Source organism: Panthera leo, chromosome D1, assembly GCF_018350215.1.
Source record: "Panthera leo isolate Ple1 chromosome D1, P.leo_Ple1_pat1.1, whole genome shotgun sequence".
NCBI lineage: Eukaryota > Metazoa > Chordata > Mammalia > Carnivora > Felidae > Panthera > Panthera leo.
In genome coordinates this window covers 95,979,545-95,996,872 of record NC_056688.1, presented here as the reverse complement: position 1 = coordinate 95,996,872, position 17,328 = coordinate 95,979,545, and the positions used below count along the sequence as shown (strand labels likewise).

The 17,328-nt window shown below is 40.7% G+C and overlaps 1 protein-coding gene across 1 annotated transcript in view; it reads right to left on the bottom strand.

Moving 5' to 3' along the window:
• Positions 1 to 17,091, bottom strand: part of HSD17B12 (hydroxysteroid 17-beta dehydrogenase 12) — a 167,185-nt gene extending 150,094 nt beyond the window's left edge. Inside the window, exon 1 of the mRNA XM_042904154.1 lies at positions 16,803 to 17,091. Within this exon, the coding sequence (XP_042760088.1) occupies positions 16,803 to 16,962 (160 nt within the window). The 5' untranslated portion in view covers positions 16,963 to 17,091. The remainder of the gene's footprint in view (positions 1 to 16,802) is intronic.
• Positions 17,092 to 17,328: the final 237 nt, after the last annotated feature.

The following is a 17,328-nucleotide window of genomic DNA, read 5'->3' as shown; positions in this document are numbered from 1 at the left end:
TGCATAGTGGTTAACAGTACGTTCAGGGGACAGTTCAAATCCTGGATCTTTCTCCACTTACTAGCTATGTGTCTTTGAGCAAATCGCTTTCCCTCTATTAACTTAGCTTTCTTTCAGTAAAATGGGGATGTGAATAGGACCTACCTTATTGGATTATATGAGGATTAAGTAAGTTCGTTGAGGTATTTAGAAAAGTATCTGGGGTTCCCCATAATGAGTTATGCGATTGTTAAAGTTACATTTTTTCTGTCATGGGCAGCTTTGAATTTACAGCTCTTAAAAACCCCTAAAAGGACACAAAAAAAATTTTAATGGGGAAAAAAAGAGTATCTGGGACATAGATTTTTCATAAGTATTATGTCTTATTACCATTATTAACATCATCATCTTCCTTCTCTTTTTCTTCCATACTTTGGATTAAACATTATTTCTTCCAGAAAACCTTCTCTAAGCCCTTTCTGGAGCTGCTTATGTAATGATCCGTGTCCTCTGCTAGACCAATGGAGACAGAGACTACGGCATTCCTGATCACCACTATATTCCCATACTCAGTACTGAGTCTGGCCCACAGCCAACTAAAATGGAAATTCCTTCTGATTAAACCTAAACCCATTTTCCTTCTTCATCATTTGGAGAACTTAACATTTTTTAAAAAGAGAAAAAAATAATTAGAACATCCTCTCTAGTCTCTTGGCCCTTTAAAACTCAATACTGGGGCACCTGGGCGGCTCAGTCAGTTGAGCATCTGACTCTTAATTTCGGCTCAGGTCATGATCTCACAGTTCACGGAATCATTCTTGGGATTCTCTCTGACCCTCCCTCCACTCACACACGTGTGCCCTCTCTCTCTCTCTAAATAAATAAAGTTTTTAAAAAAGAACCATCAATATGTATCACTTACATTAATTTCATAGTCAAGATAATTTTTTTAAATCTACCTATAAAGAAGGAAAGCAGATTTAAAGGTTTCTTTTCTCTAAATGTTATAAAAATAAACTACAAAAAAAGTCACTAAAAAAATAGTATCACAAACAGAAAAAAAGAAAATATTATTCTCTCAATTCTTTATAGTTAAGCTTCCAAAGTCTTCAGCTATACTTCTATGGTCCTACTTAAACCAAAAGCAAATTAAACTTCTATTATTTGCATCTACCAAAAAAGCATTCTTATTAACACTCCTATTCTCACCCCAAATCTCCAATTAGTAAAGACTGGGAAATTCTGAATGTGCTGCTTGTGGTTCTCATTGTATAGCAACATATTTAAGTTCCAAGTGTTTTATTTTTTTCCGAATCTATTTCAAATGCAGAAACACAGAAATAGCCTAAAATAGAATCTCGATTCACTGTCAAAACTATTAGTAAATATTTAGTACAGAAATCGCCGAAGTTTTAACACTATTATAAATCAAGCCCTGGTACGGAGAATAGACATCTGGCTAAAAAGGCTGCGTGTGTAAGTCCCCTGTCTTCTTTTAGGGCTAGCCTGACCATAGTCCAGTGTTTCCCGAAATGCATGATCTTAAGAATCCTCTTTATTTGTTAAAAATACATTTGCCCACATTCTTTTCTTAGAGATTTTGATTTAGTAGGTCTATAGTGAAGACCTACAGTCCTTATTTTTAACAAGCACATGCAGTTATTCTTGTGATCCATGGGAGTTTGGATACCACCGTGGCATAAACCGACCTTTCAGTTTTAGACAACGTCTGAGGAAGTCTCCAACGTATAAGCTCTTGTACAGGTATTCCAACTTGCCTTAAAAATCATTATCAGGAACTTTGGCAGGCAAGTGGAAAGAACATGGAGGCTGGAGCCAGAAAACCTAGATTCAATTTCTTCTGTCATTGACTGTAACCCCGATGTCGGTCACTGTATCTCCCCCTGATTCTGGCATATTATGTAGAAATAACAAAACCAACCCTAACCTGCTTTGCAGGGATGTTGTGGAAACCATCTGAGAATACTTGCAAAATCACTTTGCAAATTAATATGTCATCATTACAGTAAAATATCATTAATTCAGCCTCCTCTAATTCAGAATGTGTGAACACTATTGTCTAACCCACTGTGGTTTTTTTTTTCACATTATCTATAAAGAGATCATCACCTCCTTTCACATGACAGGCAAAGAGAGGTATTGGAAAACACAGATAAGCAGCAGTTCCCTGTTCCATAGCAAAATTATTAGACTGAATGCGCAAGATTAGGAAAGCTTGTTTACTGCATTAGCTCTGTTTATGTGACAAGTCTGGAGGTTCAGCTATCATTAAAGCAAGCTTGGCAATATTTCTACTGGAGTTAGCTTGGTCGTGAGCAGTTAATGCCAGTCATTACAATAAAACCAATCTGGAGAATGAGTTTTCTACATACTAGGAATGTTAAGGGAGCACTAAAACTGGCATTTAAACTTCTAAAAGATACTGTAGCCTTTCCTGGCCACCTTGAGGAACACATACTAAAACAATACAATATTTCCTTGGCAATTCAGTGTCATCAACATAATCTGTAGTTGGGGGTATAAGCACAGCTGAGACAGTAGGTAAGAGATTTGGATCAACTCACTCAGCTTACACCATTGTATTTAATGAGAAAGTTACCCCAGTCTTAATGACTGTGAAAGGGTGTACCAAGAGCATGACATAATGGCACCCTTGATGGGTAGAGGTGCATGTCATTTCTTCAAGAGGTCGGGCACTTGGACAGTGAGGGCTGTTTTTGCCCCATACCAGTTGCTGAATATATAAAGAAGTCCAATTCTGCCCACATCCTTGTTGTCAGCACCGACCACCCTGACAAATCCCTTCTACTCTACATCTCTCCTGCCACTGTTTCAGCTCAGTCTACCATGGATGAGTCCGCCATTCTCTGCCCTTTGCCACCGACCTGCCTTGCCTGGCCATTCTCTAACTGGATGTATGATCTTGAGCAAGTCATTACCTCTTTCAGAACATTTCCCTAAGAGTTCAACTGAAGAGGTCACCCTCTTCAATAGCCCTTCTGGTTTCATCACTCCATCATTGTTCTCTTCTGCTTCCTGATGACATTCCAATTTTCTTAAGTTTCTCACAAAATGACTGACTAAAGTTTTGTAAAAATTATCAACCAACAGTCATATTCATTTCTTTCCATGAGGCAAATAAACTACATATCCAACACACTCTGTGGAACTTTCTAGAAGTTATTGGCTATACATATTTACCAATCAATGACTTTCCCACCCAAGAGGTTTTCCAGGGAATTTGGTTCAATGTCTCCAACAATTTAAAAAGTCTAAGTGTTTAGAAGGTTTGGGCACATTTTAGCAGGACTTCAAAATAACATATCCTAGAGTTCTTTTTTCACTAATTCACTCAACCTTACCAATTAGCAAGATTTTGCCAAAACTTTAATTGGAAAAGTCTTTCTTCCTAAAAGAAAATCTATTTCCAAGAATTCTGTAAAGATTTGGAGATGAACAATATATATATTATTAAAATTCCATTAATAGTTAAGTGTTTATTACATGTAGCAGAGTGGTTGGTTTCCTGTAACAATTTCCTAAAACCACAGATGAAAAAAGGTTAGCTTATTACGAATTCTACTCAAGGACATCTTTTTGATCTCACTGCATTTCACACTTTCAAATTGTTATCCAGGCCCTGCTGTAATATAATAATTCTATAACCATTCTTTATCTAACCAGCCTTGGTTTAATTTCAATCTAGATTTTTAGGCGTGTGTCACTTGAAATTTTAAAGCAAAAGAGAAAAATGGGGGTGCCTCGGTGGCTCAGTTGGTTAAGTGTCCAACTCTCGACTTTGTCTCAGGCCATGATCTCCTGAACTATGAGTTCGAGCCCTGTGTTGGGCTCTATGCTGACAGTCTTTGGATTCTCTCTCTCTCTTGCTGCCCCTCCCCTACTCACTACCTCACTCTCTCTCTCTCTCAAAATAAATAAATAAACTTAAAAAAAATGGGGCACCTATTTTGGCTCAGTTGGTTAAGCATCCGACTTTGACTCAGATCATGATCTGCCCCTCATCAGGTTCCATGCTGACAGCTCAGAGCCTGGAACCTGCTTCAGATTCTGTCTCCTTCTGTCCCTCTCCCACTTGCACTCTGTCTCAAAAATAAACATTAAAAAAAATTTTTTTAAGCAAAAAACAAATATGGTGTGCACATTTTGCAAAAAAAAATACAAAACCCAAGCAAAACACCCCACCCCCAAATGAAATACACCAGAACCTCAAGGAAAAAATATTCACTCACCAAATATTACTTACTGTGCACTATGCAGGGGCTTATAGTTTAGAACAAAGGAGGTATTGCATATGCATGTGTGTGTATACACAAATGACTAATAAGGTAAAATGGGGAAAAGCGCACAAGATAGAAAACAAGCACTATCAGGGTTCCAAAAGTACACTTCCACCTGGGCAGCCAGAAAAATTCATAATCTGGCCTCTGAAAAGTGGGTAGAATTTCACACAGAGGAAGAGTGAGGAAGGGTGTGTAATAGGAAGAGAAAGAGCACTCCTAGCAGAGTGAGATCAACATTCAACAGCCAATGAAACTACTACATGTCCCTGCACAAAGACACAGAAGCAGAAAGAATATGCAAGGACAGGCATGTCTAGGACACAGTAAGTCATTTGGAGATGCATCCAAGAAAAGATGCAGAAAGGGCCACATTATGAAATGAGACCAGAAATAGACATAAGAACATGATGAAAAAGGGCTAAGCAGCTTGGTATCTGTGTAGACATTAGGTAACTTGAAGTTTTTGAGTAAGGTGTACCAGGTAACTTGTTTCGAGATTTTGGGGGAAGATGAAACTTGCAACACACCGCCATAGGGAGGTGATACATCAAGGAACTTGGAGAAAAGTACGGATGGGAGAGAGCCTGTGCTGGTAGATTCAGTGTGATGGCACTCTCCTAGCTAGAGGGGGAAAGGAGTGTGATTCTAAGACGTGAGGTGAAGGAGCAGGCTGGTCACTTGCTGCATTTGACCCCCTGGAGTAATTTACTTGGTCCACAGAGTACACTTGAGAAATGTGCCTCAGTCTTAAAAAATTAAGAAACTTTCCATTTGAAAATTGCTATCTGGGGCTTCTCAGGAAGAATCCAAGGGGACAGGGCCAATGTTACTGACAGGTAACAACTGGAGGAGGAGTCTATGCCATGACTGATCTCTGGGACGGTACCCACACACGCATTTACACCTACCTGGTCCACTTCACTCATTTACTTAACCTGCTGGAGACATTTGAATTTGCCATCCTGATTTAGAGGCTGGGTGACTCTGAAATTAGCAAGAATAAGGATGTCCAGAACAAGCAAGACAGAGCAAAGAAGCTGAATTTTAGACATGCTAGGATCGATAGCCATCCCGAAGGGAATATGCAGTAAATTATTACGAAAACTCTGGGAAAAAGAAGATGGATATAGATGGGAAGAAGAATTACCCCCACAAGTAAAAGTGACAGCTGATATAACAACAGTATCACCTAACATTTATGTAGCATTTGGTAAATAAATGCCAAAGACTGTTCTAAGTATTTCACACCTATTAACTCATGTAATCATCATATCAAACCTATTATTATCCCGATTTGACAGAAGAGAAAACTGAGGCACACAGAAGTCAGCATGATGTAGTTTGTAACTGGCAGAGTTGTCTAATTCCAGAGTCTATATTGGGAGAACTTCTTCCTGAGATTATAATCTATATTTTGTTTTTATACTAAATAATCTCATTTTATGTCCATCAACTGATGAATGGATAAAGAAATTATGGTTTATATACACAATGGTATATGTGCAATGAGAATGTGCCACTACGTGGCAATGAGAAAGAATGAAATATGGCCCTTTGTAGCAACGTGGATGGAACTGGAGAGTGTGATGCTAAGTGAAATAAGCCATACAGAGAAAGACAGATACCATATGTTTTCACTCTTATGTGGATCCTGAGAAACTTAACAGAAGACCATGGGGGAGGGGAAGGAGAAAAAAAAAAAAAAGAGGTTAGAGTGGGAGACAGTCAAAGCATAAGAGACTCTTAAAAACTGAGGGTTGATGGGGGGTGGGAGGGAGGGGAGGGTAGGTGATGGGTATTGAGGAGGGCACCTGTTGGGATGAGCACTGGGTGTTGCATGGAAACCAATTTGACAATAAATTTCATATATTAAAAAAAAACAAAAATAAGTAAATAAACAATCTCATTTTAGAGATTGGGAAACTGTTAATATTTCTTACATTTATAACTAATCACTTAAGAGAATAGAGAAAGAAAATATAATTTCCCCACCAAGTTCATTAACCCTTAGTCTCAACAATACTGGAAAACCTTACTTAATAGATATTTTTATCCATTCAACCAATATATATCAGCATTTACTATGTGTGGGCACTGTTCTAGGTGCTTGAGATACATAAGTGAACAAAAAAGACAGACTTTGGTCCTTCATGGCGCTTCCATTCAAAAAAGGGGTAGGCAAACAAGAAACATCATAAATGAGCAAAGTATACCACATGGGAGATAGTGACAAGTGCTATGAAAAAGGACAAGGACAGCAGGGTAATGGGGATCAGAAGTGGGGTCAGGGACAGAGGATTGTGAGTTTAAAGGCAGGAGGGAGGAAGTAAGAGTTAGCCATGTGGATATGGGCAGGGGCGGAGGGGTGGACTTTCCAGGAGGAATGACTAACCAAAGGCTCTAAGGCAGCAGTGCCAAACACGTCCAAGGAAGTGAGTTCAAGGAAGCGTGTTCAAGCAGGAAGTGAAAGTGACTGGGAGGGTGACAGAGAGAGAGAGAGAGGAAAAGTAGGCAGAAATGAGGTCAGAGATAAAAGAAGCCAGGAGGCAGGTGGTTGAAAGCCTTGTCAACCACAGAAGTTTTTAATAGGAACAGGATGAAAAGCCAGGGGAGGGATCTGAGTACAGGATCACATGATTCAACATGAGCTTTGCAAGGATCACTCTGGCTGTTGTAGAAGAATCGACTGTAGGGGGATGCCAATGTTGGATCGGAGAGACAGGAGGCTGCTATTTTATCAAGATGAGAGATTTCAGTGGCTTACACCAGTGTAGAAGGGACTGGATTCTAGATATTCTTAAGTTAAAGTCAATGAGCTTTCCTAACAGGCTGTACGTGGGGTGAGAGAAGAAGAGTCAAAGATAATTTTAAGGTCTTTACAAATTCAGTGGAAAAGTTGCACATAACTGAATTTTCCTAAACCTTCGTATCTGAGGTTCACTAAGGGGAGCCAGATTTCAAGGAAGCACTTGGTAAATCTTTTCACAAAGCCAGAAATCTTCCTCTCATGGCACTAATCTCCTCTTAACTGATCAGTTCATAACTTCATATTTCTAATAGTTTATCAGCTGAGTGAACTACATTATTCTTGGCTTCGATAATCCTTCTTCATCAAATAAGAGTAATGTATACAAATAAAAGATGTCACTAGAACCTCATTTACAACTCACTTCATTGTCATAATACTCCTGAAAAGTATCAGCCCCATTTGATAGATGAAGAAAGTTATTCTCAGAGGTTAACTATCTTTGCCCAATGTCAAACATTTTATTTATTTTTTAATGTTCATTTATTTTGAGAGAGAGGCACGTGTGTGAGCGGGGGAGGGGCAGAGAGCGGGAAAGAGAATTCCAAGCAGGGCTCCATGCTGTCAGCACAGTGCGATCTCCTGAACCGAACCAGGAGGTCAGGACCTGAGCTGAAATCAAGAATTAGACGTTTAAAAATAAATAAATGTTAAAAAAAAAAATTTTTTTTTGAAAAGGGGGGGCGCCTGGGTGGCTCAGTTGGTTGAGCGTCCGACTTAGGCTCAGGTCATGATCTCGTGATTTGTGAGTTCGGGCCCGTGTCGGGCTCTGTGCTGACAGCTCAGAGCCTGGAGCCTGCTTCAGATTCTGTGTCTCCCTCTCTCTCTGCTCCTCCCCTGCTCATACTCTGCCTCTGTCTGTCTCTCAAAAATAAATAAACGTTAAAAAAATTAAAAAAAAAAAAAAGACGCTTAACCGACCGACCCACCCAGGCACCCCAACTTCAAACATTTTAGCCACTAGCAAAGCTTACCCTTGCTATTCTGATTCCAAAGCCAATGGTCTCCTTATCACTACTGTTAACCCATGTAATACTCTTGAGAGATAGTCATTGTTCTAAATCTTAAGTCTGCTAGCCTTTCCTCCCTTGCCCCACTGACTAGATCATTTAAATAGAAGTAACTTCACTTAATGGTGGTAAAGATGAACTCTGCAGAAACTGGATAGTCTCCCTGGAACTGCCAGTCAGAGACAGGGCAAACCCATTGTTTCACTAGACAAAATGAGTAAATAAAACACAGCATTCCCTCTGGTGCTGGATTTATGGCAGGCTTCTCAGCTACCACACCATGGTTTTATGGACTGACCTCGAAAAAGCAGTAGCCCAGTTTCAGAGTTCATTCAACAACCCTATCACCCAGTCCCTGGTAAGAGCAGAACTTCCTACACCATGGTGATTAGATATTTTCCCCCAGGGAAGAAATGGTCTCTGAAAGATGATAACCAGGAATGAATGGCACAAGAGTAGTCACCCACACTCTAAAGTATGCATCTGCATTTTGGGTTTGTTTGGGTTTTTTAAGGCAATTTTGACTGAGGTGATCTGAATAACTTGCACTGGTCCATCTCTATGGCAATGCAACAGTGTCAGGAAGGTCATAGAAACAAGGAATTCTGTTTAAAGTTGCAATTCCACAACATTATCCTTGTGCTTAAAATCCCTTCAACTGTTCTCCCTGACCTTGGCATAGATTCAGTAGCCCTGCTTGCCGGCCCAATCTCCCCCCCTCCACTCTTCATCTTGCATCGTGCCCACCCGTTCTCGGCTCTAGTCACTCAGGCCTTGTTTCATGCAAGCCGCCCAACATCCGGCCTCAGGAGCCAAACACCTGCTGTTCCTTCTGCTCCTGCTGCTACTCTTCCCTTCCCTTCAGATCTCAGCTCCCTCATCACGTCCCCAGGGCAGCTCTCTTGGGCCTCACTCACAAGCTCTCACAGAACCAAGCAGGTCTTCTTTATCACTTAACAGCACAGTTTGTTCATCTGATTGCTGTTCACCAGCCCGTTGGTCTATTCCAAGGTCCATGGACAGCACTCAACAGTATTTGTGGTTGTGGATGGACAAATGAATATATCAAACTCTCCACCAAGCACAGTGAAGGCTCTGCTTACCCAGCCTCCCAACCTTAACCTCCATCTATCCCAGAAGATGGATGAAAACTGCTATATTTTTATTTTCACTAAATATGAGAAGAGAAATGGAAAAAAGGATCCACTGTGCTATAGATTGAATTTGTGTGGTAAGGACCAAATTTAAGTGGAAATCCTAATTCCCAATGTGATGGCATTAGGAGGGGGGGCCTTTGGGAGGCGAGTGGGTCATGAGGGTAAAGCCTACGGAATGGGATTAGTGCTCTTATAAGAGAGACTCTGGAGGATTCCCTGGCCCTTCTGCCATGTGATGACACAGTCTATGGTGTCTATAGATGCCGTCTAGCCTATAGTATTTTTGTTACAGCAGCTCAAGTGAAAAAGATACGCTATTTTTATTTTTTTTATTTTTTTGAGAGAGAGAGGGAGAGAGAGAGAGCAGGGGAGGGGCAGAGAGAGAGAGGGAGAGAGAACCCCAAGAAGGCTCTGTGCTATCAGCTCCAAGGAGCTGCAAGGCTCTAACTCACAAACTATGAGATCATGACCTGAGCCAAAATCAAGAGTCAGATGCTGAACCGACTAAGCCATCCAGGCACCCCAAGGTACACTATTTTTAAAAAGTGTTTTTTTAACTTATCCTTCTCTACAAATGGCATTTGATGGCATGGGAACTGATCTATTCAAATCCACTTACCCATGTATTCTAAACTTATAAATCTCACTATTTAAATCTTTCAGCACATTTTTTTCAGAAACTGAAAGAAATAAATTATCCTCAATTCAACCAAGCAAAACAACAAAAAAAAATTAGTTTTGAAGCTCAATAATCTCAGTTGCAACAGCAATGATAATCTTCTTTCTGAAGATGTGGTCACCCAGATGTCAACTTTTTTTTTTTTTAAAAGAGAGAGAGAGACAGAGGCAGAGACAGAGACAGAGAACATGAGCAGGGGAGGGGCAGAGAGAGGGAAAGAGACAGAATCCCAAGCAAACTCTGCATTGTCAGCGCAAAGCCCGACGCGGGGCTCAGTCTCAAGAATCGTGAGGTCATGACCTCAGCCTAAATCAAGAGTCGGACGCTTAACTGACTGAGCCATGCAGGCGCCCCAGATATTAACTTTTTCTTATCAAGACTTACCTTGTCAATTAGCTCAAGTAATTAGTACATAATGCTAGTGAGGCTAATAAGATTACTAATAATGTTATCAGCCTTTGTGTGTCAGGCACTGTACTATCTGTTTTACATAGAATAAGTATTCCCATTTACCCTTCAAAAGAATCCTATGAAACAGGCACGCACTATTATCCTCAGTTTGCAGATGAGGAAAGTGAGGCTCAGAGATGTTTACTACCCTCCTCAATGTTACACACTGCTCGTGAGTAGAGAAGCTAAAATTCAAGTCTAGGTGTGAGCCTCCAAGGGTTCAGGTTTGACCTCTAAATAGGAAACTTTAACACTGCATAAAAAAAGAGGGGGGGGGAGAAGGAAGAAAAAAAGAGGGGGGCAGGGGGATAGTGAGGGCTAATGAGAGGGTGTGGGGAAAAGATATTCTAGCTCAGAGTACAGAGGCTGAATTTCTAACTCCAGAAAACCTTCTTTGGTTTCTCCTGCAAGTAAGACCAAGGCATGCTCTCGGCCTGACTCTCCTCCGCCTCAGCTTCCTCTCACACAGCTCTAGCACAACATCTTTAAGGCTGCCCTGCTAACTCCAATCTGGAAACCTTGTTCCATTCAGGCCCATGGACTCCCTTTTTGGAGCTAACTTGCAGAACGAACAAATACCTTCCAGAACTGTTATGTTGTTTCTCTGCCCTCCTTCACCTGCCCTGCTTTAAAACAAAAAACAAACAAAATTGGATTCTTAAAAAACATGGCACGACTGTGAACAACATCAGCTCACCAGCAAGAACAGGTATACTCAAGTCTCCTGAATGTCAACAGGAAGCATATTACATGTATCAAGCTGGACCTCCAGAGCATCACTGAGTCCATCGGAGAACACCAGAGTAATAAACAGAAAATAAACAGCATCTGAGGTCAGATCCACCCATAGTGATGGTAGTCAAACGCTTTGCTTTATTAAGGCGCCTGACCGCCTTTCCAGTGTTTTTTCATGGAGCAACAAGATTCACGGTTATAACTCTGAAGAAAATCCTGAGCTACTTGATTCTAAAACGTTCTACCCTAGTCTACAATGCTTCCAGAGATACCAAGCATGTGCAAATTTGAAAGTGTGCCTTCGATTAAAAGCGATGTGTTCTGGGGTACCTGGCTGCCTCGGTCGGTAGAGCATGTGACTCTTGATCTCAGGGTCAAGATTACTTAAAAATAAAAGCTTAAAGAATTATTTAATAAAAAGCAATATATGCCTAGGATATAAAGGAAGCCACCCCCAAGTACTTACTCATGCAGTGTGTAAACCAATCACCAACACGCAAGCACGTGCACTGCAGAATGGACAACTTGGCTTCAAATCCTGATCTTCTCTCACTAGCTATGAAACCATAGACAAGGGAAGTCATTTACCTAAGCCTCTGTTTCTTCCTCTGTACACCGGGGATAATAGAGCATAGCTCAGAGACAGATTAAATATAGACTATGTCAAGTGCCTGGAACACTTCAAGCATTCAATGGTATTTATTTTTTCCGGGATTGCCAATCGAAATAATTAACATTTCATACATAATTCCTCAAATGATGTGATACCGCAAAGCCTAAGAAAGGGACCTACTGTCAACAGACCTTAGTTACTCAAGCAGCCTTCAACCACTGGAGGTAACTAGACCAATCCTGTGTAGTTACCCGCTGTAAAAACAGAAATTATGCATCACACCTGATTTTCAGAATCCTTTGATTCTTGGAGCTTGGCTAAACAAAGCCAGTTTTGATGAATGGCTTTTTTACAAAAGAACCCCACCAACCCATAACCTTTCTAAGTCTTCACTGTCCACTAAATTAGGAAAACCTTGGAATATTACAGGGCCAAATGGAGTTCCATCAGCATCCAAAGCTGCAAAATCTCAGGGATCTGCTAATATAGATGTGCAGACAGCAAAATGCAGAGGTAAAAAACCTTTTGCAAAATCTAAACTCACTCCACAGAATGGAACAGTATTCAGCAATGATAAGAAATGAAGCATTGAAATATGCCACAACATGGGTGAACCTTGAAAACACTGTGCTAAATGAAAGGAAGTCACAAAATACTTCATATTGTAGGATCCCATTTATATGAAATATCCAGAATAAGTAAACGCATATAGACAGAAAGTAGATTAGTGGTTGACTAGGGCTTGAAGGGGTGAGGGTTGGGGGGATGACAGCTAACAGGTATAGGTTTTCTTTTAAGGAGGATGAAAACATTCCAAACTTAAATTATAATGGTTATATTCACAACCTGTGAATATAATAAAAATATTGAACTATACACTTTATTTTTTTTTTTTTTTATTTTTTTTTTTTTTTTTTTTTTAAATTTTTTTTTTCAACGTTTTTTATTTATTTTTGGGACAGAGAGAGACAGAGCATGAACGGGGGAGGGGCAGAGAGAGAGGGAGACACAGAATCGGAAACAGGCTCCAGGCTCTGAGCCATCAGCTCAGAGCCTGATGTGGGGCTCGAACTCACGGACCGCGAGATCGTGACCTGGCTGAAGTCGGACGCTTAACCGACTGCGCCACCCAGGCGCCCCTGAACTATACACTTTAAATGGGTAACTTGTATGGTATGAATTATATCTCTATGAAGTTATTTTTTAAATCTCACTGGTTAGTGGATCCTTTATTCTTTTTTTTTTCTTCTATTGTTTGTTTATTTTTGAGAGAGAAAGAGAGAGTGTAAGCAGGGGAGGAGGAGAGAGGGAGGGAGACACAGATTCTGAAGCAGGCTCCAGGCTCCGAGCTGTCAGCACAGAGCCTGATGCAGGGCTCAAACTCTCGAACCAGGAGATCATGACCTGAGCTGATGTCGGCCGCTTAACCCACTGAGCCACCCAGGCGCCCCAGTGGATCCTTTATTCTTTGCTGCTTGCAGCAATATCCTCTCCATTAAAAACTAAACACAAGAGCTCAGAGTGTGGTCGTGGGTTGAAAGTTATGAAGTATCTTGGCTTTAGAAGATACCTTACCTTGCCTTTCCATCTATCACCTCCACTTTATTTCAATATCAATCATTTTAGATGAATTGTATGATGGAAACTGCTTAAATAAATGCAAAATTTATCTATGCTTAAACCAAAGCCTACAGATTACATTCTTTATTCCTCCACAGCAATGACTGTTCTCTCCTTTATTTAGTACAAACTGACCACTTTTGTTAGTAATCTTCTTCTGATTATTTGCAACAGTGACCTTCCAACAACGAAAGCTCCACTTTCACAGGAGTTCTTTGTTCTCCTAAGAGATACAAGTATCGCATAACAATGACAGGCAATATTGGCAAAACCATCTACACTGGTCCTAGTGAAATCAGCACAATTCCTAACTCGGGTGGAAATGGTACTGGAAAAGAAGCAGGGAAAAGACCTAACTCACAAAGGAGATAGATCAGAGTGTGGGCCAAGTAATGGATGGTCTTAAGACCCTAACTAGGAATATGTGATCTGAAATATTTTTACTAATTGCAAAGAATACCTGCTTTCGAGTTTTTACAAACTTTCAGGGTTTGTTTATTTCTTGTTGAGATATAATGACATACAACATTATATTAGTTTCAAGTATACAAATCACGATTCGACAGTTGTATATATCGTGAAATGATCACCACAATAAGTCTAGGTAACATCCATCACCATAATAGTTACAGAATTTTTTTCTTGTGGTGACAACTTTTTTTTTTTTTTTTAAGTAAGCTCTATGCCCAACGGTGGGGCTTGAACTCATGACCCCAAGATCAAGAGTCACATGCTCTATCAACTGAGCCAGCCAGACACCCCTTGCTGTGAGAACTTTCAAGATTTAATCTGTTGGCAACTTTCAGATTTACAGTAAAGTATTATTAACTATAGTAGCCATGCTATACATACGATGTATTTATTTTTCCAAGCCTTTGTTTTTAAATTTAGAAAAGCTATGTGATCAATGCACCAGTTACTATAGGGAAAGACAAAAAAAAAAAAAAAAATTGGGACCCACACTCCCTCCCCTTCAGATTCTAAAATCTGAGAAACATACTCACACGAAGAGACTTAAGAATAACAAGAATAAAAACATATTATCAACTCAGTGCACATTACTACATAATACTTAAAATATTTAATAGGTTATGGAGAGGAAGATGTTAAATGTTAGTACCAGAAAGTAGATAATGCCTCCATAATACGGCCTGCTAACACCACTTATTCGAAGAAGGCTGCACAAGATTAAGATACCCATTTTATAGGGGAAAAACTTATTAGTACTATTTACGCACAAAAATTAATTCCAAAATCCTAACTTTGGTTGAAAAAATTATCTAATTTTAATCTGTTTAACCCTAATTATTCAAGTGTCATCTCTGCTGCTTTCTTTGTCAAATTATTGCAGTTCATCCCTCCAACTGATACAAATAACCTGTTTAAGATGAGCTACTCTTAATTTTGTTATTCAAAGATTCCCTGAATTTGGAGAGGTAAAGGAAATATTTTAAGATCCAGGCCACCACATACATGTAATGCTACAAATAACAACTTGATCATTTCTTCTGCATAAGTACTTGAAAAAGAGATTTTTCTAACAATCCAAGGTAGACTGAACTCAACAAAGTGTCACTTAGACACTATGATCCTTTCAGTTATATCCCAGTGTTCTGGTTCAAATTTCACTTCTAAATCTTTTAAACATTTCCTTCAATTTATCAAATATCCTTCCTCTGGAGCCAAATCTTTTCAATACCTTTACTATAAACTCATATATAGATGACTCTGATCATTAGAATTATTAGACACCAGGGTCAATTTTAGTTAAAAAAAAATTATTAACATTACTCTTTGCTTACAAACCACAAAACTTCATCTTGATATAGAATTTCCTAATGCATTGGAATCTTGTGTAACTATTTCAAAAGTTCACAAGCAAGTTTTCCAAACAACAATCAAGAAATTGGGCAAGTCAATTGCAAAATCATAAACTTTATTATAATAATCAACTTGAGCACTTCACTTGTTTTTCAAGGAATATCAAAAAACACTAAGTGATTTTTTAAAAATAAGTACTATAATGTGAATAGCTGCTTCACATCATGGACAGAACTCATACAAATCCATTCCTACTTGAGATGTGTTCTGTTTATGTGGCTGTCCCAAAAGCTTAATTTCTTACATCTTATGTTTAAATGTTTTTGAATGAATAAAGACTATGTTGTTACATTATTTGTCTACCTCACTTGAGTCCAGTCTGAAGGCAAACCCCTAACTATCCCAAAATTCAATAAAATGCTCGGTCAAGTGAACATTCAATCATAAACCAGCAGAATAAATCATTACAGAGAACAACCATAGCACACTACTTGGTTTAAAAAAAAAAAAAACAAAACAAAACCCAGAGGAGCCGCTGACTTGGCTGAGGGTCAGACTCTTCATGTCGGCTCAGGTCCTGATCCCAGAGTCGTGGCTCAGAGGTAGGATCAGAGTCAGAGTCAGGCTCAGCGCTGGGTGTGTGGCCTGCTTAAGATTCTCTCTCCCTCCCTCTGCCCCTCCCCGCTCGTGCTCTCTTTTTCTAAAATAAATTTAAAAAAAAATTTTTTTTTAAAGTTTAAGCCCAAAGAAATGAAAAATACAGAAACAAAAAATATAGAAAAAAAGCCAGTGCACAACTTCCCTGCAGGTAATTTTCCCAACTTCTCCAATCCGACCTTTCTCTTTCATTTTTAAAATCCTCCAACTGAATGGAACTAGATCCATGTGCTTAGCTCTTAGTGGGAATACTTTTTGCTACAAATGTTCTTCTGCAAAAAGTATTTCTGATTGCTAGAGAGCAAGTTACCGTTTTGCAGAAGCAATACTTATGTTGCACATTAAGACTCCAGAAAAGTTTAAGGAGAATTTTTTTAAAAAATTGCAAATGATACGAAATAGGCCGAATCCAAGTAACTAGAGAGAGGTAAGGTTCCAAAAAGCAGAAAGACTTCTGAAATTCTATGTCCTTCTCGTCCACCCTCCCCCCCAAAAAAGTCAACAAAATGCTTTCATCGTCAGCACGGGGCCATTATTCAGGTCAAGCGAAAAACTTTACTTTAAAAACACTCATTAGGGGCTAACGAAGGTGCGTACACCGTGACTGGGGAGGCAGCAAGGTGACTGACTCCCGGCCATGAACCAGGAATGGCTTAAAGGACACAAGCCCCTGGCAGTTCCGGCCAGATTCCTCCCGCACCCACCAAGTGGCACTTCAGATTTCGCTGGGCTGGGCCAACAACGTATTAAGTATTTAAAACCTCTACAAGTCTAGGCAAGCCAGTAGCTGACTAATGGGGTCAGGGGCGTACGCGGGACGCAGGAGCTTCAGGAAGGACAGGGGACCTGGAAAGGGGAAGGCCCGGCGCTGGTCACCACCCGCCAGGCCCCGGCCCGGAGCAGCGCGAGCCGCCGCAGAGGCGAAGGGGCCGGCGGCGCTGGACTGCACTCACCTGCCCATTCTCCGAGCCCGGGTCCGACCCCTACCTCGTGACTCAAACCCCAGACCCGAAGGGCCGTGAAGAGCGAGCACGAGATGCGCAGGGCCAGGTAGGCCACGGTGCCTGCGCCCACCCAGTACAGGAAGCCAGCGGCAGGAAGAGCGCTCTCCATGGCTTTCAACTAGGCCTTACTACCTTCGTGAATGAAAAAAACGAATGAATGAATCCAGGAAGAAGCGCCTGCCCGTGACGGTGAGGACGACACTAACTAAGGCGCTGCTCCTGCGCCTCTTTCGGCCTAAACCCCGCCCACGGCGCCATATCCGTGCCGCCATTGGTGGTCTGGCGTGCCTTCTGTGCTTAGTGCGTCAGCCATTGGCTGACTCCAGTTTCGCTACCCCGCCCATGTCCCCCCTGGCGTGCCCCCGGCCGCGTTTCCGTTCTAAGACTGCTGATCGTTCGCCTGCCAATCAAGCTTCAGCCCCGCCCAGCGCGCCACCACGCCCCCAGGATTCCGCCAGAGGGCGGCGTGTCTCAC